The sequence below is a fragment of the Anabrus simplex genome, chromosome 1 (genome assembly GCF_040414725.1).
Source record: "Anabrus simplex isolate iqAnaSimp1 chromosome 1, ASM4041472v1, whole genome shotgun sequence".
NCBI classification, from domain to species: Eukaryota; Metazoa; Arthropoda; class Insecta; order Orthoptera; family Tettigoniidae; genus Anabrus; species Anabrus simplex.
Window position 1 is genome coordinate 1,196,918,401 of NC_090265.1, and position 24,613 is coordinate 1,196,943,013.

At 39.7% G+C, this 24,613-nt stretch overlaps 1 protein-coding gene across 1 annotated transcript in view; it reads left to right on the top strand.

The window, feature by feature from the left end:
* The window catches only part of Alg1 (ALG1, chitobiosyldiphosphodolichol beta-mannosyltransferase), a 67,269-nt gene extending 44,629 nt beyond the window's left edge, over positions 1 to 22,640 (top strand). Inside the window, exons 3-6 of the mRNA XM_067137554.2 lie at positions 1,894 to 2,147; positions 13,338 to 13,511; positions 21,883 to 21,997; positions 22,081 to 22,640. Coding sequence (XP_066993655.2) covers positions 1,894 to 2,147; positions 13,338 to 13,511; positions 21,883 to 21,997; positions 22,081 to 22,291 — 754 coding nt within the window. The 3' untranslated portion in view covers positions 22,292 to 22,640. The remainder of the gene's footprint in view (positions 1 to 1,893; positions 2,148 to 13,337; positions 13,512 to 21,882; positions 21,998 to 22,080) is intronic.
* The last annotated feature ends 1,973 nt before the right edge of the window (positions 22,641 to 24,613 follow it).

The window sequence follows — 24,613 nt, forward strand, 5'->3', positions numbered from 1 at the left end:
CTCACTTTGATGGGACAGAGTTACCGGTGTAAAAGAACTAATGTTTTCTAATTTAATGTTCTGCTGTACACTTAAAAATTCTCCTTTTTTGTTTTGTTTTTTACAGTTAGTGATATACCAGTACTTTAGCTGGAATCAGTCGCTAAACTTGTTTGAAAGGGATTGTAGCACCTCGATGTACTTTTCAAAGCGCATTCCTTTCTGCACAGATGTTGTCAAACAAAACCATGGTAATGTTTCGAATAAAGCACTTTCGAAAATCTAGGGGTCTTATTAAAGGTTATAGTTCAGGAAAGTTTTCCATATATTTTTCTGAAAGGTTGTTTTTGGTGAATCGCAGTTTCTCTTGGAAAGTCTTTATTTTGCTGACCTGTGTCATTGATAAGATGATTTTCTTTTTGGAATTTCAGACTTAGATCATTTAGGAGAGCCGTAATGTCTGCTAAATATCCTAAATCAGCTATCTACCTATTCAGGGTTATGTAAAAGTGGCTCCAAACGTTCTTTTTCCTCCAAAAACTCAGCAATGGCGTGGTGTATTTGAAAAAAATCGGAAAAACACCTTTCCCGTGCTTAGCTAGCATACCCTCTGTATGGTAGCGAATATCCAGATACTCTTTCTTCAAATGAAATAAAAACATTATTTGAACTGGCGATGAGTGCACCCTTGAGAACGAATATAGTTCACGATATGCACCGCTACGTTCTTCACTTTTTGAAGCCCGATAACTTTTGTGCAAATTGCCTCTTGGTGAGTGAAACAGTGAATGGAAGCAAATTCTGCATATTAAGCTTTTTCTTCATTAAGCCAATAAACCTTTTCACTTTACCATGCATCGCTTTTCCAAAATGAGTCTTATTCCTTCACTGGCGTTTTGATTACTTCTAAAACTTCCGCCTCTGTAGTAGTGTCCTTCATGGAAATCCTATCTTTGAAGCTCCTCTTTTGCATGTAGGTCATTGTCTATGCCACAAAAGACAGAGAGAGAGAGAGAGAGAGAGAGAGAGAGAGAGAGAGAATTGCTAATATCTGTTGACTCATCAGATGCAAGAGTACGCTAAGAAGTTTTCAAGTTTGGATGCCAGTTGTTCATGCAAATTCCTGGCAGTGTTGCGGATTTACTAAGTTATTGTCATATTGGACAGCTAATGTAGGATTCTCTACTGTATGTATGTTCAGCCTGAAGGCTGGTTGGATCCTCAATAGCTCCACCATTACCTGTCATAGATGTCCTAGGCATCACTGAAGAGGCATACTAGGGAAATGAGGGGTGAGGCAGTTTCCTGTTGCTTTCCTTACTGAGCTAGGATTGCTATTACTTATCAGTCTGCCAGGCGCACTGAAATGCATCCACCAGGCGACCCTATGAGCGACCTTTTTACACCATTCAGAGCAGGTACTGGTTGCATAAGGAATGGCGTTACTAGCATCACTCATTCCTCAGTCACTTTCATATTATCAAAGCCAAAGATAAAACTGAGACAGATCAATGAAAGCAACAATATTGCTCTAGCCCATATCAGAAGACATAGTGCAGTGTAAACATCAGGTCTCGCCAGAAAAAGTACTTCCAACAAAATACTCTTGTATTAGTGGCCCTTCCATGTACTGCTTCCCAGTGCTAGATGCAGAGCGTCTTACCATCTGTACTGAGTTGAGCCTATCTTAGCTGATTTGCCCCGAGACAAAACGCTGGTCTGAGCCAAGCCGGACCAATGCATGGTGCATAGAACTTCTGTTCCTTGGTTTGCACGTGAGATTTTGTGCGTTTGAGAGGCTCTGCTCTAGCCTGTTCTATCTACAACAATTTTATAAGCATGATTTGTGGTTAGACAGTGTTCAAGTGTTGCATATTTGGATTTGTCAATCTTTGTGATATTTTATATTTTCAGTGCTGTCACGTTATATGATCGTCCAGCCGAATGCTTCAAACCCATTTCCTTATTGGAACAACACCAGTTTTTCATGAGATTGGGCAAGGAGCATTCTGTGTTTAACCAGGAGTCAGATCTCACTAAATCAACCTTTACAGAAGAGAAAGCCGATGGCTCTGTGGTATTGAGAGCTGATAGACCTGGGCTTGTTGTCTCCAGTACAAGCTGGACTGAAGATGAGGATTTTTCAGTTCTTCTGTCAGCTTTGCAAGGTATTTAAAGATGCTATATTAACTTTTATATGCTAATTTGATTAAATTTCTGCTGAATTATGTAAAGCATTATATTGTTATGGTTTAGACAGTGATGTCAAGATATGGATAATTCATCTCTATTCTAATGTCAGCATTGTTTTCTCTTACTTTTGCTAACTTTCATTCCTGTACAGCAAAGTTGGCATAAAAATAATATAAGGGTGATTCCTTCTTGTTACAAAATACTGTACATTGCAACTGTGACTGCATTAGCTTTGCTACGCCCTAATTCACTTTCACGTATACTATACTACTATCCTAAGAGAATATACATTGTAACCGCTTGAAATGATCACTTGTTCCAGTTTTGTATTATCTACTTGTCATTCAAACTTCTCCTGTTTCTTCCCTATTGATTTTTAGTTTTGGAAATGCTAAGTATCTTACCACATACTCATCGTAGTCCTTTGCATGCTCCAAACTGCTCCTACTATTTCACCCAGCTGAATCCCTCCTTTACATTTTATACCTTTCAGTAAATGAACCATGAAAACAAATGTATAGGTAATTTACTTCAACTGCCATCTCATCTCAGAAGCTTGGTTATCATCACAGAGATTCTTGCTTTACATGCTGCAGGATGAAACAGGTCAATAGTGGAACAGTTCAACCAAGTTTCCAGTTAATCGGTCCAAGAAATGCATCTTCTTTTGCCTTGTATTTTCCCGTGAATGACCAGCTGCAGTTGATGATATTTCTCTCCTTGCATCACATGACTGAGATACTGCAGCTTTGTTGGTTTGATAGTATTTAATATTTCCTTTCTCGTTTCTGTTCACCTCATTACCTTATCTGTCCCGCTCAACCATAGTATTGTCTGGCTGAGTGGCTCAGACAGTTGAGGCGCTGGCCTTCTGACCCCAACTTGGCAGGTTCGATCCTGGCTCAGCCCGGTGGTATTTGAAGGTGCTCAAATACATCAGCCTCGTGTTGGTAGATTTACTGGCATGTAAAAGGACTCCTGCGGGACTAAATTCCGGCACCTCAGCGTCTCCAAAAACTGTAAAAGTAGTTTAAAAAAAAAAGCTATTTGTTCGGGGCGTCGACCCATATGGATCTTTTGCCTCTACTGGCACCATATTGTATGAACCTGCATGTAATTGGAATGGCAGTAGTGTGGAATATTGTGTGTGAGGAAAGGAAGTTGAAGGACATTACAAACACCCAGTCCCCAGGCCAGGGATAGTAAACGTAGTTAGTGGGATGTAAAGCAAATAACATTATTATTACAACCACAGTATCCTGCTGTAAGTCCATAACTTAAATGCCTCTAACCTGTCCATTTCCCAGTTGTTTTTAGTGCGTAGGTCTCAATTCCGTAGAAATAGAGAATGCAACATCTCAGAAATCTAATTTTTAGTTGTAAACTAATGTCTCTGCTGCAGAACACTGTCATTATTTTATTGAATGCATTTTTTTGCTTCATCAATCCTGGACTTCATTTCCTCAGTACAGTCAGTGTTGCAGTTCACAGTTGTTCCAAAATACTTGTACTTCGTCATTCTCTGTACTGTCTGTCCATTGACCATCAAGCTCTCTTGGTGTTGTATTTGAGTACTACCATAAAACATGTCTTGCTCACTACTTGTCTCCACAACTCAGTTGGTCAGTCACTGTAAATCTTCTACACTTTCTGCCAACAGTAATGTCTGATCTGCAAAGGGCACAACCCTGTCTAACACCATGTTTTATTATCCCCTTCTAAGAGAATTCACTGTTTTTACATTTCAGTGTCTCTTGATGTTTATGAAAAGTAGTCCTTTAAAGGATTTTCACTTGTTATTGACATCACTGGGAAAATTTATCTTGGCTACACAAAGTTCTTCATTGATTCGTGCTGTGATCTGTTCTCTAAATGCAAGATCATCAAGGTGAGAGGTGAATAGTAAAATGTAAATCCACAGCCTGTTTCCAGTCATTCGACCGGTCAGGAATGGAATGAATGAAGCCCCTGTCTAGCGGTGAGGATAGGAATTGTTCTGCCTACCGAAGCTTGTCGCACTCCTCTGTGTCAATGATTAATGACTGACAGATGAAATGAAATGATATTGGAGAGGGTTGCTGGAATAAAAGATGACAGGGAAAACCAGAGTAATTATGGCTGAGAGCATTACAGACGCTGCTACCACCCTCATTAATCTAAATAACATTGACCTACATATAAAATTCACATTTGAATCCGAAATTGGACGGAAAATTATTATTTTTAGACTGAACTATTATCAGGCACCCAATCTACTTAAGATATAAGATTTTTAGAAAACCCACCCAAACAGTCACTACAATCCATCAAGATTCTTCACACCTCCAAATTTACAAACGAGCAGCGTACAACAGCATGATGTACCGAGCCTTCAATGTTCCATTGTCTAAAAGAGACCTCAACAATGAGTTGAACACCATTCGTAATATAGCTAAATCTAATGGATACAACAGTTTCTGTATTGAAAGAATAATCAATAAATATAAATATTGCCCCTTTACCACTTTAAAATAAGATAAACAAAATAACTCCTCCCTTTCTATCCTTACGTTCAATGAACAAATTTACAAAGTCACCAACATCTTTAAAAGCACGATGTAAAAGAAGTTTTCAAAATCAACAATAGGAATGCACAAGTCTTATATAATGCCACATCCATAAACAAATTCAGTAGTTTTTCAAAATCAGAAGTACACAGGATTATTTGCAACAGTTGTAATTCTTCTTACATCGGACAGACTGGGAGGAACTGTAATACAGTAAAACCTCGTTTATCCGGACTAACAGGGACCAAAGGCAATCTGGAAAATCAAAAATCTGGATAATCTGTGTTATACAGGTAAAGCAAAAGAAAATTCCTAAATCCTTAAATAAGCAGACTTGCCATATATGACGATAAAAACTAGCCCGTCTTGTAATAAAATTATGTACTGTACATTGTATTGTTTACAAGACATTAAAAAATTATAAAATTGTAATTACCCTACTGTACATAAAATCACATCATTTCTTAACAAAGATTTGATCCACAGTCTTCTGTTTTAAACACGTGTGGCGTTTGAATGAAGCACGGTCACGCAAGCGCTTTATCACTAATAGTTCGGCTGGAGTGGTGTCGGGCTTATGCACCAAGTACGTCATAATGTTTCGCCAGCTGGTGCGCAGCATCGGCATGTGTCGTCCGCTGTTGCGGTGTGATCGGTCCCTCCTGGTCCACGTCATCTTCTCTCTCACTGTCGGCTGTAGATGTGCATGCCGCTACAATTTCTTCTTCCGACATAGTGCCGTAGCCGCCGTCATTGTTGTCTTTCAGCCACTCACTGACGTCTTCCTTATCAACATCTGAGCACCCACTTATTGTTCCTAACATTTGCAGAAGGTCGTCTGCAGCCACATGCACCAAATCATCGCTTGCCATTTCATTTGTAGCACGAATAGCAGGCCACGGTTTATTCCATGACTTTTTCAAATAGTCTTTTGTAATGCAATCCCAAGCGTCAGCGAACCATGTAAATAGCGTCTTTGATGTTGGTTGATTTAAACAAATCAACCACACTCCTTTCCCCTTCCTCTTCAATTATTTAACCAATAAGTTATTTTCGGTAAAGTCTTTTGATGTTTTCAAGGACTCCCTGGTCCATAAGTCGCAGCAGTGGGGTTACGTTTGGTGGAAGAAATTTCACTTTAATTCCTCCACTCACGAGTTGTTCTTCTCCCGGATGAGATGGAGCATTGTTGATCAGTAAAATTGCTTTTTCTGGTAAACTATTTTCTTTCAGGAATTTTCGAACTTCAGGAACAAAATGATCAAAAACCAGTTCTTAAACAAAAATCTATCCATCCACGCACTTTTTTGTGATTGGTTAACCATTGGCATTGAATTGTGATTCACATTTTTTAGCGCTCGGGGATTCTTTGATTTCCCTACAACGACAAGGGGAAGCTTATGATTTCCTGGTGCATTGATGCAAGCCATAGCAGTTATCCTATCTTTGCTTTTTTTATACCCTTAGGCAAATCTTCAAGTTTTGATACTAACGTTTCACTCGGAAGCATTCGGTAAAAAGCCCAGTTTCGTCAGCATTATAAATTTGATTGGGTGTCAATTCCTCAGATGAGACAAATTGTTTGAAGTGTGTTTTAAATTTTTCTGCACCAGCAACATCACTGGACAAGCTCTGTCCAGTCACAGTAAGTTGACGAATACCGTGTTGGTTTTTCCAACTCTCTATCCACCCCTGGCTAGCAGTGAAATTTAGGTCAAGATTTGGTAACATTTTGTTTAAGCTCAAAGCTTTCTGGGCCAAGACCGGCCCAGATATAGGCAAACAACGTTCTCGCTGAACACTGTACTACGTGAATATTGTGTCATCTAATGCTTCATTCTTTGCTTTTTTGCTGTTCCTCTGCCCTCCAAGCTGTCTTTATGTATCATTTTACAACAAAAATCTTCAATATCTTTTCTTTGCTTCTTCCAGTCAAACACTGTTGAAGTCCCAAGTCCCAATTCACCGGCTATTTTCTTCAATGTTTCTCCTTTATCAATTTGATTAATAGCATCCAACTTTTTATCCATTGAAACCATAACCTTCTTTTCGCTTTGATGTCATTTTAAACTTGTACAGTACACTGAATTACACTCCCAAACACTTTGATAAGAAACAAAAACAATCTGGTTGAAACACGCACAATAAACTTAATGACCCGTGCCGTTTGAAAATTGTAGGAAAACCGAGGAGATAGAGGGAGGTGTAGTGATGCGTAGGGATCAGAGTCAGTGCTCTCCTCTGACGTTATTTATAACGGGTGAGGAATACCGCGTCAGCACCGTGTGACACACTACTAAATCTTTCTTAAATTCAACAGGTAGCATTTTACAATAGGCGTCCATATTACAGTACCATAATTAATTGTACAATTTACACAGGAACGGTACATTGAATCCAACTAAAAAGCAAATATTTGGCATACTCATAGTTATGTTCTTGCTATCATAGTTAAATTTATTATCTGATGTGAACATTAAATTTTAAAAAAATCTACATATCTGATCCGGATAATCCGGAGATCCGGATAAACGAGGTTTTACTGTATACGGTACTCTGAACATGTCAATGCCCTGAAGTACAGTAAATTTTCAGCTGTAGGACAGCATATGCATGACTATAATCACAAATTCACAGACATAAAACAAGATATGGAAATTCTCAAAATCATTAATAAAGGACCCTTTCTTAACATTACTAAAAGCTGCTTCATACATATAGAACAATATTTTAACCTGAATCATAATCTTAACGACATTTCAGAAAAGCCTATCCTATTTGACCTTCTAATTCCCATTTTTAGAAACGTCAAACCAACAAGTCATAATTCAGTTTTTCATACTATTTACAGCACCTTTTCTCAGCAGCCATCTGTTTTCCCACATCCTTCGGCCCTGCCTTAATTCCCCCCCCCCCCCTCCTTCCCCTCTAACCCCCCCTCTCCTTTCCCCGACCTCTCCCCTTGCCTGCCACTCTCCCCTTGCTCCACCCTCTTCCTTTTCCTTTGAATCTCACAACCGTTAGTATGAGACACACAACAATAGGCCACGCACCACATGCCGCAACGAGAGGTAAGTCTCATATAACCAGTGCTATTTGACTAACATGCTCTCTCCTTCAGTTCATAAATTTTATCTAATTTTATCTATCGTGTATTCAGGTTAACTTCATGGACACCGCAATGAATTGCGAATTTATACCAGCCACAAATTAAGAATGTGTTTGTTTTAACCATATCTTCATGTGATGTTCTGACAATGTCCAATGGCATTTCAGTATGATTTTAACAAGCACTACAGGAACATTTCATCATTTTATTTAAGTTGGTTGATGTGGAAAGACCATTTAGCAGTTCTGTGTCAGCTGGTGATTATTTACAGTGGCGTCCAGTGGCTTGCATACTGCTATACCACTCAAATAGATTTGGTGATTGACGGCCTGACCTGACTGCAGAATCAACATTTACCAGTTCCTAATTTGCAACTCAAATTGTAATGATTAGCAGTGATGGAACTAACAGTTCTATGAATATTAATGCAAGAAAGAGTTTGGATGATGAGCATACTCCAGATGCTAAGAATTTAGAGCCTTATTTATTTTTCAGATTTTACACATACTGTATTTCATTCCAGATTTTTAATGTCAATTGTGTATTTGTACATTTGTTTTTATGTCAGTTGTGTGTTTGTACATTTGTTTAGTTATTAGATGTATTACATTAAGGCTGATGATGGCCAGCCAAGGCCAAAACTAGTCCCTATTTTAGTAATGTCATTAAAAAATATTGCATATTATAGTATTGAAAAGGTGGATCATTACTACATTATAATTATTATTTTGAACAACATTGTGCTAACCGGTCTTCTGGTGGCGTTGTCATTTTTATCCGTTCTGATACCTATAGCAAAGAGGTTCCACTAAGAACCCCGCTGGAGGCTGTAGCAGTTTGCATTCTGCTGCCTGTCATAGTAACAATGTGTAATGATCATTTTCCACCCGGCCAGCCTTGTAATTGATCTTATTGATCAGCTTCCACCTCCATTCCTCCTATGGAAAATTTTAACGCCCATCACCCTATATGGAGCTCTGAAATGCCTTGCCGCAGGGAAAGGGAGTTGGAAACATTAGTAAGCAAGCTGGATTTATGTATTTTGAATACAGCTGAACCAACTCATTTCAGTGTACGTTACGGCACATACTCCCGCATAGACGTTAGTCTATGCAGCCGAGTATTGGTTCCCCTGTTTCGGTGGAATACACACGATGATCTCTGTGACAGTGACCATTTTCCCATTGTTTTTACTTGGTTGAAATAGAAATCTGTCGAGGATCCTCCTCAGTGGGTACTTAAACATGCTGATTGGCCAAAGTTCACATCACTACCTGTGTTTAACGATGTGACCAGGTGGAGCGTAGACGGCAATATCAATTACGTTACAGAAGTTATTCTTGCTGCTGCTGAGCAGTCCATTCCATCGTTTTCAGGAACTCCTCGCCGAAAACTCGTTCCTTGGTGGTACGAAGAAATTGCATCAGCTATCAAAGAACGCTGTCGCGCTCATAAACGCTATCGTAGGCAGGCTATCCTGGCCAATTTGGTAATGTTTAAGAAACTCCGTGCTGAGGCACGAGTTCTTATTCGACAGAGTATCGTGGGAGACATGCGTCATCTGTGACGTCACATACTCCGTCATCTCAGGTGTGGACTAAACTTCGACATATTTCGGGTATCCAAGGATCATTTTCTGTACCGGGAATTTCCATTGCAGACAGTATAGTCACTGAACCACTCTTGATTGCTAACCATCTAGCCAGTCATTTCGCGGATGTGTCTGGCTCCAGGAATTACCATCGTGATTTCCTCGCTCTGAAGTGGGAGGCAGAACATCATCACCTCAGTTTTGCCACTCAAGCTTCAGAGGACTATAACGTGCCCTTTATAGAGTGGGAACTCTGCAGCACCTTGGCGCTTTGCAAAGTCACATCTTCTGGGGCAGACAGTATCCATAACCAGGTGTTGAAACACCTTTGTGAGGATAGTCTGTTATGTCTCCTTCGTGTGTTCAACCGAATCTGGATAGAGGGTGAGTTTCCGTCTCAGTGGCGAGCCTGACAAAAATCCTAAGTATGCACGAAGTTTGTCTTACTGACTGTTTGTGTAAGCTATTTGAGAGGATGGTAAATTGCAGACTTGTGTGGTATCTGGAGAAACAAGGACTTTTGTCCGAGTACCATTGTGGTTTTCGAGCTGCTCGCTGGACTACTGACCACTTGGTATGCCTGGAGAGTTCTATCCAGGATGCATTTCTCCGCAAACAGCATTTGGTGGCTGTTTTTTTGACTTACAAAAGGCCTATGACACCACATGGCGAAATGGTATCCTTTCAGTTCTGCATCAGTGGAGATTCCGAGGTAATTTGCCGGTATTTGCTACGAATTTTTTGTCCTTCCGTCTATTCCATGTCTGAGTAGGGAGGGCATATTTGCAATACCACGTTCAAGAAAATGGGGTACCACAGGGATCTGTTCTTAGTGTCACTCTGTTCGTGATTGCCATAAACGGTATTATCGCTGCTGCTGGTTCAGCAGTAATACCGTCACTATATGTGGACGATTTTGCTCTGCATTATAGCTTACATAATATGGCAGTCACAGAACGACAGTTACAGCAGGCTATTAGGAGAGTGGAACAGTGGACTTTAGAACATGGCTTTCGGTTTTCAACCGCAAAGACCTCTGTTGTACACTTTTGCCGGAAGCGCACTCTTCACTCGCATCCTGAACTTTATTTAGGAAATGTCGCTCTTCCCATAGTTGACACTTACTGATTTCTTGGGCTCCCTTTCGATAGCAAATTATCATGGGAGCCAAATGTAATGCAATGCACTCTAATTGGGGGGCTGACCGCACGATGCTCCTACGATTATATAAGACACATATTTTATCCAGGTTAGACTACGGCAGTGCAGCATATGGATCAGCAAGGCAAAGTGTCCTTGTGAAAATGAATAGCATCCACCACATTGGGGTTAGGTTGGCAACGGGAGATTTTCATACAAGCCCCATTGTTAGCCTGTTCGCTGAGTCTGGTGTGCCGCCTTTACACCTGAGGCGCCAGCAAATGCTTCTGTCCTATGCTGAAAATTTGCAACAGATGCCACTTCGCCCAAGCTATCCTTGCGTATTCCACAATGGAAACCATCGGCTGTACACTGCTTATCCTCGAGCAGTGCGGCTGGTTGGAATACGCTTGGATGGAAGTCATAGATTGTTTGAGGAACCTTTGGTTCCCTGTGTTGTGAGACTACCAAGTGGGGTACCTCCATGGATACTACGACGACCTGAAATAATCCTGGATCTGCACACTGGCCCGAAGGAAAACGTGGACTCCTCGCTTTATCGGAGGCTCTTCCTGTTCGTTGTTGGCCGGTATCCAGATTCAGTCGTCGTTTACACGGATGGTTCGAGGGCGGAAACGAAAGTGAGCTGTGCGTTCATTGTTGACAATGATAGGTTTCTTTATGCTCTCCCAGAAACCTGTAGTGTGTACACAGCAGAGCTCTATGCTATCTGTGAAGCTCTGCAGTACGCACTGTCCGATGAGCGCCGACTCTTTCTTCTGTGTACAGACTCCTTGAGGTCGCTACAGTCTATTGATACATGTTTTCCTCGGCACCCTCTGGTGGAGCGGATCCAGGACCTGCTGGCCGGGTGTTCGGATGCCGGCACCAGAATCACGTTTATGTGGTTCCCAAGTCACATGAGTGTAGAGGGAAATGAGTTAGCTGATAAGGCTGCTAAGGAGGCTGTTACATTGCCCCCATTGCCTTACAAGGTTTCAGCAGGTGATATTCTCTCTCATCTGAGACATTTGTTTATGTCTCATTGGCAGAAGGAGTGGCAGGCTACTCCACTTTCAAATAAGCTGAGAGCAATAAAAAGTACAATGAAGGTATGGAATGGAGGGCTTCTTGGAGGGAAGCAGTGGTATTATGTCATCTTCGGATCGGCCACGGTATAGTAACGCACTTCTGTTTACTGAAAGGATAACCCACTCCGGTGTGTACTTGCGGCGATCATCTTACCGTGGTATACACATCGTTATGGAGTGCGTGGACCTAGCCGATCTGTGCCGTAGTCTAAAACTCCCGAGTGCCATCTCCCTCATCCTGCGAGGTGACGGGCAGTCAGCAGACCTTGTCATCCATTTTATGAGGGATAGTGATTTGTTTTATCGCATACAAACGTAGTGTTTCCTATAAGTCTTTGTATTATTGTTCACTACTTTTTTTAATTTGACTCTGTTTTAGTTTGTGTTTGTCTATTTTTCATGTGTTGGTTTTAAATACTCTTTTGAATGATATATTATTGAATTTTAAGGCAATGTCTTATTCTACCATTACCTAATCATGTTTTATTTTACTGAAAGTAAGGCATTGTGAATTAGATCCACTGATTATTTTAAATTCACCATAATTATTCATCTTCATTTGTTTTAAATTCTAGTCAGTGGACACATTTTAAAATTTTAATTATCATATCACGTTATCCATCTCATACCAATAGGGGCCGATGACCTTAGATGTTAGCCCCTTTAAACATTAAGCATCATCATCATCAACCTATACATTTGGAAAAACTCCACTGAATCACACTGAATCCCTTTATCCGGCATCATGCCAGCAAGGGATTCTAACTGGCCGTGACTTGTATAATCACGATTTAAGTCTGTTATGTCGTACGTTCTTTGGACCTACCTTATAACCTATAAATCAACTCAATCAAGCACTTATCTTTCTTACCAGGAAGCCAATAAAAGTAATAATGACAAATATAAATGAAAAGTATGAATATTATAACATTAAATGTACTCACTTTCTAGTCAACTATGATGATCATGATGAATGAAATCTTCAAATATAACACACATAGATATTCACATGTCTTACCATCACTTAGGCAGCAATGATGATGATGATGATGTTGATGATTGAAAACTATTGCCATTAAAACAGACTGCTTTCGTACACTTTGCAAGGTTTAAGACTTCACCTCTCCTTGGCTGGTGACCCATTTCACACCTCTAAGCCTGGAAACTTTCATGTGTTGGTTGGCAGCCTGGTTGCATAACTTTCTTCATAATATAATCTTGGTGGTAATGTTTATTTGCTAGGTGTAATAGGCAGGCTTGGGGCAGTAGACAAGTGGCTACTGATTCTTAATCTTGTTACTGAAATAATTATTAATATTGATTTTGTGTCCCTCTAATTTTTTGGATGGTTTTTGGAGACTTTGAAGTACCTAAATCTTGTCTGACAGCATTCTTTTACTTGCTGATAAATCTACAAACATGAGCCTGGTATATTCAAGCACCTTGAAATACTTCTGGGCTCGGCTGGGATCGAACCCGCTAGGTCGAGCTCAGAAAGCCAGTGCTCTGCCATTATTGTATTATTTGTCCTGATACACTTTGGTTGTCAGTGTATCTAAAGACATACAGACTCATAGAGCATTTTCTTTGGCAACTCAATAGACCTTCTCATTAAGAGAAGCATTGTACTGAAATAGTTCTACATAATATTATTTGTCACATGGTTGTTTATATTACATCTTTTACAGATTATGAAACTGCCTGTTCCTCTGGTACATCTTCACTTCCATCCTTGGTGTGTGCAATTACTGGAAAAGGACCTCTAAAGCAACATTACTGCAATATTATTGAGAGAAATTCGTGGAGGAATGTGCAAGTTGTAACTCCCTGGCTTCACCCTGATGATTATCCACGATTACTTGGTAATGTATCTGAAATTCTTGTGCTTTAATCAGAAGTGTTGCTCTTGTATGAGGTGCTACCCAGAAATTTTGAGTATTTGAACATTCCGCATGAACAAGTAGTGGTACTAAGTTCTGACACTGCTGTAGGTGCCTCTTCATGTAAGTTTCAACTACTAGTCTGACAACTGGTGTCCTGTAAGTGCACATGTTTTCGAGTTTTGGTACTTTTCTTTACATCACATTCTTGTGGTTCTGTGAATATCTAAAGAATCCGCACTAAATTTTGTTTTGGGCTTAATAAAACTGCAGCTGAAGTCCATTGAATGTTAAAGGAGGCTTTTGGTGATCAGGCTTTAAGCCAAGCACTAATATTTGCTAAACATTTCAAAGTAGGCTGGGAACGTGTGGAAGACTGTAGACATCATTGACAACTCCTAGAATGAACACTAATGTTTTACAAAGACATTCTGATACAACTGAGGGAAGGTGTGAGACGCAGATACCCTGACGTGGAATAAAAGGGACAGGTTATGCATTATGACAGTGTGTCCGCACACATCTCGCTTCCGAAGAAAAGAACATGACCACCATTCCGCACCCCTTCCTCGTCCACTTGCCTGACCTGAATCCTGGTGACTTCTACAGATCTCCTGTTGAAAGGGTGGCTTCCATCTGGAATCGTAGGAGGTGCTCAACACACTGATGCCGGAAGAGTTCTGTGAAGGCTTCCAAAGATGGAAAGATCACTGCAGTCGGGTTATCCGAGTTTAGGCTGACTACTTTAAAGGTGATGGTGGAAATGAGCCGTTAGTATTCACGTTTTTATGAGCAAATTCTCGGTAGCACCTTGTATAATAAGAATTCTCCAATATTGTGTAATGCAGTTGATGGTGATAATTATCTGTTAGGTGTAGCTAAACTTAGATTTGCAAGTGAACTAAATACCATATTTCACTGCATAATCATCACACTGTCTATACCAAAATTTTTGAAAAAAATGGTACGGTATGACCATTATGCGAAGAATATTTTAATACCAGTATTTGTATTACTGAAAAAATGAATTTATAACTACATTGTATTTTATACAAGTTCAAGGTGCATATAATAATAGTGTATGTACATCAAAATAATTAAAGTAGTATAAAAAAAAAAGAAATTTCATAATTTATTCACAACAGTTTGATGAACGTTTCTTCAATCTGAAAATAAAAATGAACTTTAGTTAATAGTAATTAATTGGAGCATTAAAGTTTGAATATTACAGTAGCAAAAAATGATTGCATTATTGTAAATACAGACTTCCCAGTAAACAATTTACTCAAAATCGTCTGTGTCACTATCGCCGGTTTCGATATCTGATTCGCCATCCTCGTCGTTGTGCTACACTGTGCTACACTGTGTCATCTGCGAATCTGTATAGTGCGTTCGAAATCCAAGTCTTTTTGAAGCTCTTGGAGACTAGTTCAGGTGGTATAAGGTCCCAATTCTTCCTTGCCCACGAGCATAAGTCGAAGGATTGACGCCTAATATTTCCAGCAGGTGTCACTTGCCGATTGCTGTTTATCATCCACTTGTAAAATCAATGTAAGTGGTATTTAAATGTTTTTTAAATACATATATGTCCAGTGGTTGCAAAGTAGATGTTAGGCCACTGGGAATGACTACCTGTTGTGTGTTATTTTCATTGAAAATTTGCTTCACTTTGTTCACGAGGTGGCCTCGGAATCTATCTAAAATAAGCAAAGCCAGCTGTTTTACTAGTCCACCGGGTCTTCTATCCCACACAGTTTTAACGCAGTCTAGCATGAGTTCTTCGTCCATCCAACCCTTTCTTTGCACTTGTACTTACTTAGTCATTGTTTTCCTCTTGCCAAGAAGCAATAATGAAACTTGTGTAAGACGGCAACTTTCTTCCATCAGCTGTGCATCGTAATTTCTCACTACCGCTGATTTTCACAAAATATACACTCCGTGATCCTCTTTTGCGCAATAATGCTGTTGCGAGTCAAATTGAAAAAGACTGGATCATCATCAGCATTACTGATTTGAGGAACTATGAAGTTTCCATGCAAACTTAAGACAGATCGGTGAAAATTTACAATCTTGTCCGTGTAATTAGCAAGCAGCCTGTGACATGGTGTTATTCTCTTTTGCACCGACAGATTGTGTCGTCGCATGAACTTAATAACCCACCTGCTTCTCGCCTTAAACTGAGTTATGGGAATGTTGTGATCGCGTATTACCTTCCGTGCCTTAATTTGTAACACTTCATATGATACACTGCAGCTATTGTTACATATTTCATTGAGGTACACAAACACTTATTCATCACTTTTTGGAAAATTCCCTCTGTCTAAGAGAATATTTTTTTGAGAGTCCACCTTTTCAATACATTATGTTTGTTAATAGATTTACATAAATATTATTGCAATGTCTTAAGCGGGATGTGTTTCACCTGTTTCTTAGGCATCTTCAGTCACTGTTCCTACTACCCGAGATCAAAATAGCCAGGGTCCTGGGTTTTGTTTAATAATAAAATACTTAAAATGATAAAGTTGACATAAATTATTTTAACACACTCTCTCTCTCTCTCTCCGATTGCCGTTTATCTTCCGCTAATAAAATCAACGTAAACGTAAGTGGTATTTAAATGTTTTTTAAATAGGTAGGTACAGCTCTGCTTGCAACCCTGCATAAACTTCCCAGTGCCAGAAATTTCATTGTGTATTTTAGCAGACCACAAGAACAAAGAACACATTCATTCTGATGTATACCGATGATAAGAGCCAATATTAACTTCCTTTTTCGTGAATTAAATTCTCAAGAATACATTTTGTTGTAGATTGCCTGCATGTTCTGATACCAGTGCACACCTGGTTGCAAGGCTTTGGAAGTCATACTAGAAAACAAGTGTGCGGTGCCGGTATTTTGCAGTGACGTTGCTGATAACCAATAACTTGCAGCCTTACATATTGCAAATGAGAACTCATACGTCACTGGTGAATAAATTGTGCATTGTCTTGTAACCAAGTTGTCAAACTACCGATAAGCCATGCATCGTATATATACCAATATTATTTATTTATATGATGACATCTCACAGAAGTGACTTTGTTGCCAAATTTCCGATAAGCCGTATACGTATATCAATCGTGCATTCATATGCAACCTACATTGAAGTTCCATTAAAATTTTAAACGAATTGATGAACAAAATTTGGACGTGCGCGGATTATACGATGAAATTTTAAAATCCGATTTTTGTATTGAAAATAATGGATGCGATGATTACGCAGTGGTGCTGTGAACTATGGTAGTTTTATTGTGTTAAGCTTTCACTATATAAAAAATAAGATGATTTTGGCATCCTTTTTTAAAGTATAACTGGTGAATGTAAACAAGTAATAAATGTTTTGCTCATATTATAATTCTCAGATCTTTTTCCTTTAGAGTCTGTTTTAGGTCTGAAAAGAGATAATCTTTGAAAATCTGGTGTACTATGTATGGTATTTAGGTATGTAAAGTATATTAAATGAGAGTACTGATAGTCGCTTGCGTGAAACCTTTCTCAATGAATGAAGTTGTGTTGATGCTTTTTTCATAACTTGTTACTCCAAATACACTGAGTGGCCAGAAGTCATCGGAAGACACTGAATGTGATGTTAATAATGTGTTGCTCCTCCGTGAGCGCTCAAAATGGCAGCAGTACGGCGAGGCATCGACTCTACGAGGTGTTGGAATCGTTCTGGAGGGATCTGGACCCACGCATCTTGTACTGCTACCAACAATTGGTTTTGTGTAGTTGGTGCGGTTTTCATGGAGCAACCACCAGCATCGACAGCATCCCATAAATGCTCGATTGGATTAAGATCGGGGGATCTGGAGGGCTAATCCATGGACATAACTTCACTGGACTGCTTCTCCAACCACCTGCGTGCCACCACAGAGCGGTGACATGGCGCATTGTCCAGTTGAAACATGGCATCTCCATCAGGGTACTCTAGGGCCAGAAAGGGATGCAGATGGTCTGAAAGAATGTCCACATAACGTGCACCTGTCAGCGCTCCCCGCAGCCGGACATTGGGGCCTAATTGCGACCATGAGAACGCCGCCCGGACCAGAACTGAGCCATTTCCCACTTGGACACAACCTTATTGACACGCAGGATCCATACCTTCATGGGGCATATGCCACACTCTCACGCGCCCATCAGCTCGATACAACTGGAACCGGGATTCATCGGACCATACCACACACCACCACTGTTCCACGGTTCATTGCCGATGTTCGTGGGCCCTGTGTCAAGGTGTCCGCAAAGGGACACGGGTTGGTTGTCGGCTGGTGACGCCTGTGCAATGCAGTTGTCTCCTTACAGACCTGGTAGAAATGGGTTCCTGATTCCCAACATTCAACTGGGCGGTGATCTAACTCTTAGTAGCCCGTCGTGCGCCCAGTATAATTCTGTGGACACAACGTGATGTCTGTTCGTTAAACACTTCTGGTCTTTCCATGCGATGGCTTACGCAGGTAGTAACATTCTCTCTGGGGCATTGGAGATCCTCTCTCGACACTGTTGACCTCAGAAACCTGATTTCGCATGCAATCTCTGCAATGCTATGACCCGTGCACCATGCGCCGTTGATCATCCCACGTTCAAGTGCGGTTAACTCGTGACGTGTTACCTTTTCACGACACTGGTGTTTGTGACAGACTGCTCAGCTACACCGTAGCTACCGCAACGCTCAGTGGTCATACACGGCAAATTTTCTAATGGGACACCCCTTCCTATGACTTTTGGCCACTCTGTGTATGATGAACTACTGTGTGTAATAAAACCTAGCACTAACATGTGGTAATGCAAGTTATAACTTAATACTTACAGGGTTAAGGCAATTGTCTAAAAATCATCCAACACTAATCCTCCAATCTCTGAACTACATCCAGGAGTTTGTTGACTGTTAAAATCCTAAAAATTTGATCCTTGATCTCACACACCCTTGCCCTGAAGGACTTGAAGGAAGAACCAGCTAACTTTCCTCTATCTCTACCAGTTCTATTTACCTTGCCTTTTTATCTGTTATTGTCTTCGTCCAATATCCTCCTCTCTTCTGCCAAGAAGGGTTCTACCAAAAATGGCTTACTAATGGCTTGCCTCCAGGAGTATCTCTGTATTGGGCATAATGGATCACTTCTTATAGATCTGATGTTTTAGGTATATTTGTGCCATGTGAAATGAGATGGACTGCAGGAATATTTAACATTTCAGAAGACCTCACTCTGTTTCCCCAATAATAAACCATTATTCTGTGTTACTTTCTCCAACTAATTGTCAGTATAATGGTCTTATCATTTACATATTTTACTTCTTCTACATATTTCTGTACATTAAAACTTCTTTTATGTGTTTCACACTTTATATGTTTTTTATACTTACACATTTTTTTTTTTCAGCAGTCCTGACAAAATCCTGTATGTGTAATGGCAAATTATTTCGTTATACATACACCCTGTGACAATAAAGTTTGGTGAATGAAGTCAGAACGGTTGATCCAAACAACACTGGCGAGACACAACGCTGCACCTGCGTAGCAGCAGGTTTTGACAACCTGCTCCCAACGTTGTTCTGTTGAGCATCATGTGTGTATCATGTAAGACCTGTTTGACACAGTGCGTGTTTAGTGCATTGGTTTTGAACTGCGAACAGGAACTTGAATGACCAAACGATCAATGTACAGTTTTGTTTTAACCTTGGCAAGACACTGAAAGAAACACATGCGATGCTGGTATGTGTTATGAAGATCAAGCACTGTCCTTGAAGTGTGTGTACGAGTGGTTCACCTGTTTTCGAGGAGGCCGGGGAAGCGTTTCTGACAACCCCCATAGTGGAAGACGGGCGACCGCCGTCAGTGACGAAAACATTGAGAAAGTGAGGACATTAATCATGAACGATTGGCGATTAACTGTCCACACGATAACGGATGAACTGCGGATTAACCATGAATCTGTGTGACATATCGTTACCCAGAAGTTCGGGAAGAGGAAAACGTGTTCTCGTCTTGTGCCACATCACTTGACTGATGATCAGAAGCAGGCACGTTTAGAGGCTTCACAGGATTTTGTCGAAACGGCGGGTGCGACACCAAATTTCTTGAATTGTATTGTCACTGAAGATGAAACCTGGTGTCTCAGATACGACCCTGAAACGGAACGGCAAAGCATGGAATGGCGTTCTCCGGGATCCCCTCGTCGGAAGATGGTCAGAGCCGAAAAGTCACACATCAAACTCGCTTTGAAAGGAAAGAGATTTGACAATATTCCTGACATCCAATGAAACGTGGCAAGGCTTTTGAACACCATCCCAAAGGAAGCCTTCTTGCAAAATTTTCAGGACATGTATCGCCGATCTCAGCAGTGCATAGGTATGGGAGGGGACTATTTTGAAGGACGGTAAGGTCACTGTTGTGCATTGTTCATCTATGTTGATAGAACAGGGCTATTCACCGAACTTTGTCACAGGTTGTATTTAATTTTCATGACTTTTATGCTTATACAATCATGTGTTAAGTCCCTGAGGGCAAATTGCATCGTTTATACGTTTATGATGGTTTCTGTCTTTAAAATTGCTAGAAATATTGTAAGCACAAACTTATGACTTGCACTGTACTTTTTCTTGGAATTCATTCCTCGATGCACACAAACCATAATGGTTAAAATAATAAATGTGCGCAATGGGTAGCGAGAGCAACCTTTAAGCTATTTTTGAGCAAACCTTTTTATATACCAAACTGTGCTTGTTTCAGTCCTTTGTTTTCTGTACTTCAGTTTTGAGTAGAATCGTAAGTAGTCGTCGTTGTTGGCTGCAACTTGTATTTGAGTAAACATATTCCTCAGTATTTTTCATTTTCACACACGTGATGCCTTGTGAATATGTTTAATGTGAAGCATGAAACATATGTCCACACAAATTACAGCATTTGGCTACACTTTGCACTTATTGTGATTGCAAAAAGCTGCCATGTAGAGTTGTTGGTAAGCATACAGTTTTCTTTCATGTTTGTACTTGTTCTATGTTTGCATGGCTTCAGGGTCTTTAACTCAGTCCCGTGTGTATCAAGTCACTTATTCTGGTTGTTGTTTGTGGCAGGCAGTTCAGATGTACGTGTCCCTCAAACTGAATTGTGGGGCCAAACAGTGATCTGTCCCTTCAAACAAAGACTAGTGAGAACATTACCGAGCGAGTTGGCCATGCAGTTACAGTCTCACAACTATGAGCTTGCATTCGGGAGATAGTGGGTTCAAACCTCACTGTCGACAGCCCTGAAGATGGTTTTTCCGTGGTTTCCCATTTATACACCAGGCAAATTCTGGGGCTGTACCTTAGTTAAGGCCATGGCCAATTCCTTCACACTCCTAGCCCATTGTCACCATAAGACCTTTCTGTGTCGGTGTGATGTAAAGCAAATTGTTAGAGAATGAATGAGAACCTCTAAGCAGGGAGTACTATTTCAAGTTTAGGGTACATAAAAATGAACCTTTGTTGTGATCTTAATGGTTCTGAATGTAATTCTTCCTCTGTTTTACTTGGACTACAAAGTAACAACTTCAGCACTGTGAATTAATCATCTTCCATTCACTTCGATGTTCCAGTGGTATTCCTTAATCTTTTGATTATTTTTTCTTTTGAGATGACCATGTTTGAATATTCCCTCCAGCTTCCTCTTGGAAATCCTTCAACTGACACCATTTGCCTGAAACAATTTCAGTCATGGATATCTTCTTACATGATGCTGTATTTGAACTGATTTCAGTCAGCTGTCTAGGAACTACACTTTCTTCTTCAGAATACATCAGGATCTTTCATATAAACCTCTCTTCATTCATTCTGAGGAAATGTCCATAAAACATAGTTCAGTTTCTAAATAGAGTTCATTGTGAGGTCTTGTCCGACAACATACCTAGATCCTAGAATTTTCCTATAGATCTTTCTTTCCGTCTTTTATAGTTGTTGCTTTGTTAGATCCAACATTTCAGCAGTGTATAAAGATTTTGGCTTGACCATGAGAGAGAGGAAAAAAAAAAAAAAAGGAAAAAACGATTGTCATGGCTCATAATCCACTTTCTTCCTCATTCAAGGACATCTCTTGTCAATTGTACTTGCATTTCTGCTACAGACAAGCTGCAGTTTTATTTGTATGAATGATAGATGTATTGAATTGATAACTTTATTACTAACATTAATGCACTGTTAGTATTGCAAAAAGTATTTGAAAACCTACAGTATCATATGATCTACATGTTCTGTTTATTTTTATCCTAGTGGTAGTGAACTGGTATTTTTGTTAGAGAATAATCCTGATATCTCATTTGTTCTGCTTCATTTCATACAGCAAGTGCAGATCTGGGTGTCTCTCTTCATACATCATCAAGTGGTCTGGATTTGCCAATGAAAGTTGTTGACATGTTTGGTTGTGGGTTACCTGTACTGGCTTACGATTTCCCTTGGTAAGTCCAGTTATCATGTATATTAATCAGAAATGTTGTAGAATGTGCAAAGTTTAATAGATTTATTTCGTTTTTTTTTTCAGTTTGAAGGAACTTGTGAGACATGGCGAAAACAGCTATAAATTTAAAAACACACAGGAACTTTCAACTCTTCTTCAGTCATGGTTTGAAGGATTTCCAAACAATCCATCCCAGAATGCAATAAACCTCCAATTTCGAAGACAGTTAGAAAGTTACAGAGAACTGCACTGGCATGAAAATTGGATGTTTAGTGCTTTCTCTCTGTTTACATGATCATTTTCGTCGTGGTGAATTTTGGAGTGAATATTGATGGATAACAGCATTGAGTGTAATGAACATACTGGGTGGTAAAAGTTCTCAGAAACTGTTCAACCCTTCGTGAAACATGACTTCGATATTAAGCTCCTTAAAACAACAATCACCACCACCACCACCACCACCACCACCACCACCACCACCACCACCACCACCACCACCACATGGTTATGACCTTAACTGTTTTATTAAATGAGAATAGTGACGTCAGTGGGACTGCTCTGTTTATGAAGAAATATAAAAGTATAGAAACAAATGATTGAATGGATTTGAAATGGAAAGCCATTTTATGTGAAATGTCCAACTACTGATTTTGTTATTATTTAGTTCTGATTGCTAGGAATCCAATGCCAAGTGATTTAAATCTGGATCATGTTGATTTGCATTCCAAACATAACTTTTCTATGTTTACTCCAGAATAGGATGTAATAACTCCTCCCAAATGAAGATGTCTGCTCTGAATACGACACCAGCAACACGGCTGGTTGATTGGCTTCAGAAAAGGGCTGGAATGTAAACCAAATATAAAATCCAGGAGCACTTTCCCACTTCCTAATCCTCAATCATATTAATATAACCACAGAAGATCCTCTAGAAAGGCATTTTAAGGCAGGAAATCAGAGAGCATTGACACCCAGCTAGTCTTGGTGGTTGTTGTTGTTGTTGTTAGATTATAAAGCTTTAAAATGTTGAATTTCCTCATGAAAGGGGTTAGCGAGACAGGTACGTGGCCTTTGAGAGATAAAATATTCTGAGTCAGCTTAGTAAAATTTTATGGTATGAACAGCAGCCATTGGTGTTTTGTGCTGTCTTGGTAATTAGGACATCTTTCTTGTTGTGTTGCCAAGTTATGACAGCCTAGTCACTAAGATGCCATTGTCTGTAGTGTTCCTCTGTTTATTTTTTCTTGCTGCTAATATTGCTATTGCTATTTTTGTTAAAGAACAACCCTGCTATCTCATTTGTTCTGCTTCATTGAGTGGAATTAAGTATTGGTGGTGAAGAATTTATATTTGGCGTACAGATCAAGTCAAAAAGAAACAAGATTTACAATAAAATCTTGATAATTCGAAGTGATCGGGACCAAAAAATTCGGACTTTGAATGAAACAAATTTCTGTGTAACAAAAAAGTATTGAAAATATGTTAATGTTGTATTTGCGACTCGAACCCGGATACCTCCGATCCTCAAGACTAATAGAGCAGAAATTGAAAAAGAAAAAAAGAAAAAAATTATAATTCCCTTTTTTTTTCAGTCTAGAATATAACAAGAATAAAAGTAAGCTGAAAAAATTGGGTTTACGGTACAGAGACTTGTGCAATAATAAAGAAGTCCAGGGTTCATCAGTCTTAAAATGTACATACCTAAATAGACTGGCCTGCTCTTCCTGAATGTTTAGAATACATCTATCCTTTATTTTGATTACTTTTTCATAAATACAAAATGATAAACTGATGCAACAAACCTATTGTCAATCACCTGCTGTCGGCAGAAAGGATGTGCGATTGTAGCGTATTCCATTAGACAATTGAAAAAAATGCGTACGCAGTGTCTACAGTCACGAAAATAATACAGTAATAAAATACGGATGCAGCAAGAATTTTGAAATTGACGAGTTACCCAGTATGCACTGTCGGTAGGCCAGAAATTGGGTTCCTACTTACAACCAACCACTTGCTCTTCTTTACTTTCCGCCTCAAGCCTGTGACGTTCCTGGCTTCAGTGACAACATTAAGTTGTTCTTGCAGATACTGGCTACCAAATCGTTTCTGGTCTCTGGTGCTTTATATCTGATGTTTACAAAGAAAAATAAATCCTGCAGTTATCTATGGTACGAAGTACTCAGATAACTATTGTAAGTTGATTATGGACTACCTGAAGGGTCTGAATTAGCCCCACTACTTTTCAACTTGTACACCAGTGACATGCCTGATACCATCAGCAAGAAATTCTGCTATACTGACGACTTAGCCATCGCTGTCCAAACTGTCAGATTAGAAGAGGGGGGAAAGCATTCTCTCCAATGACTTGGAAACCTTGAATGCATACTATACGAAGTGGAGACTTTGCCCAAGTCCTGCTAAGACAGAAGTATGCTCATTCCATTTGTGTAACCAAATAGCTCACCAAAAGCTCAACATTGTATTCCGCCAACAAAGAATTGCACATAATTTCAACCTGAAGTATCTTGGCATCACGTTAGACTGTTCGTTAACATACAAAAAACACCTGGAAAACACAAGTCAGAAACTTCAGTCACGAAATAACATCATGAAGAAA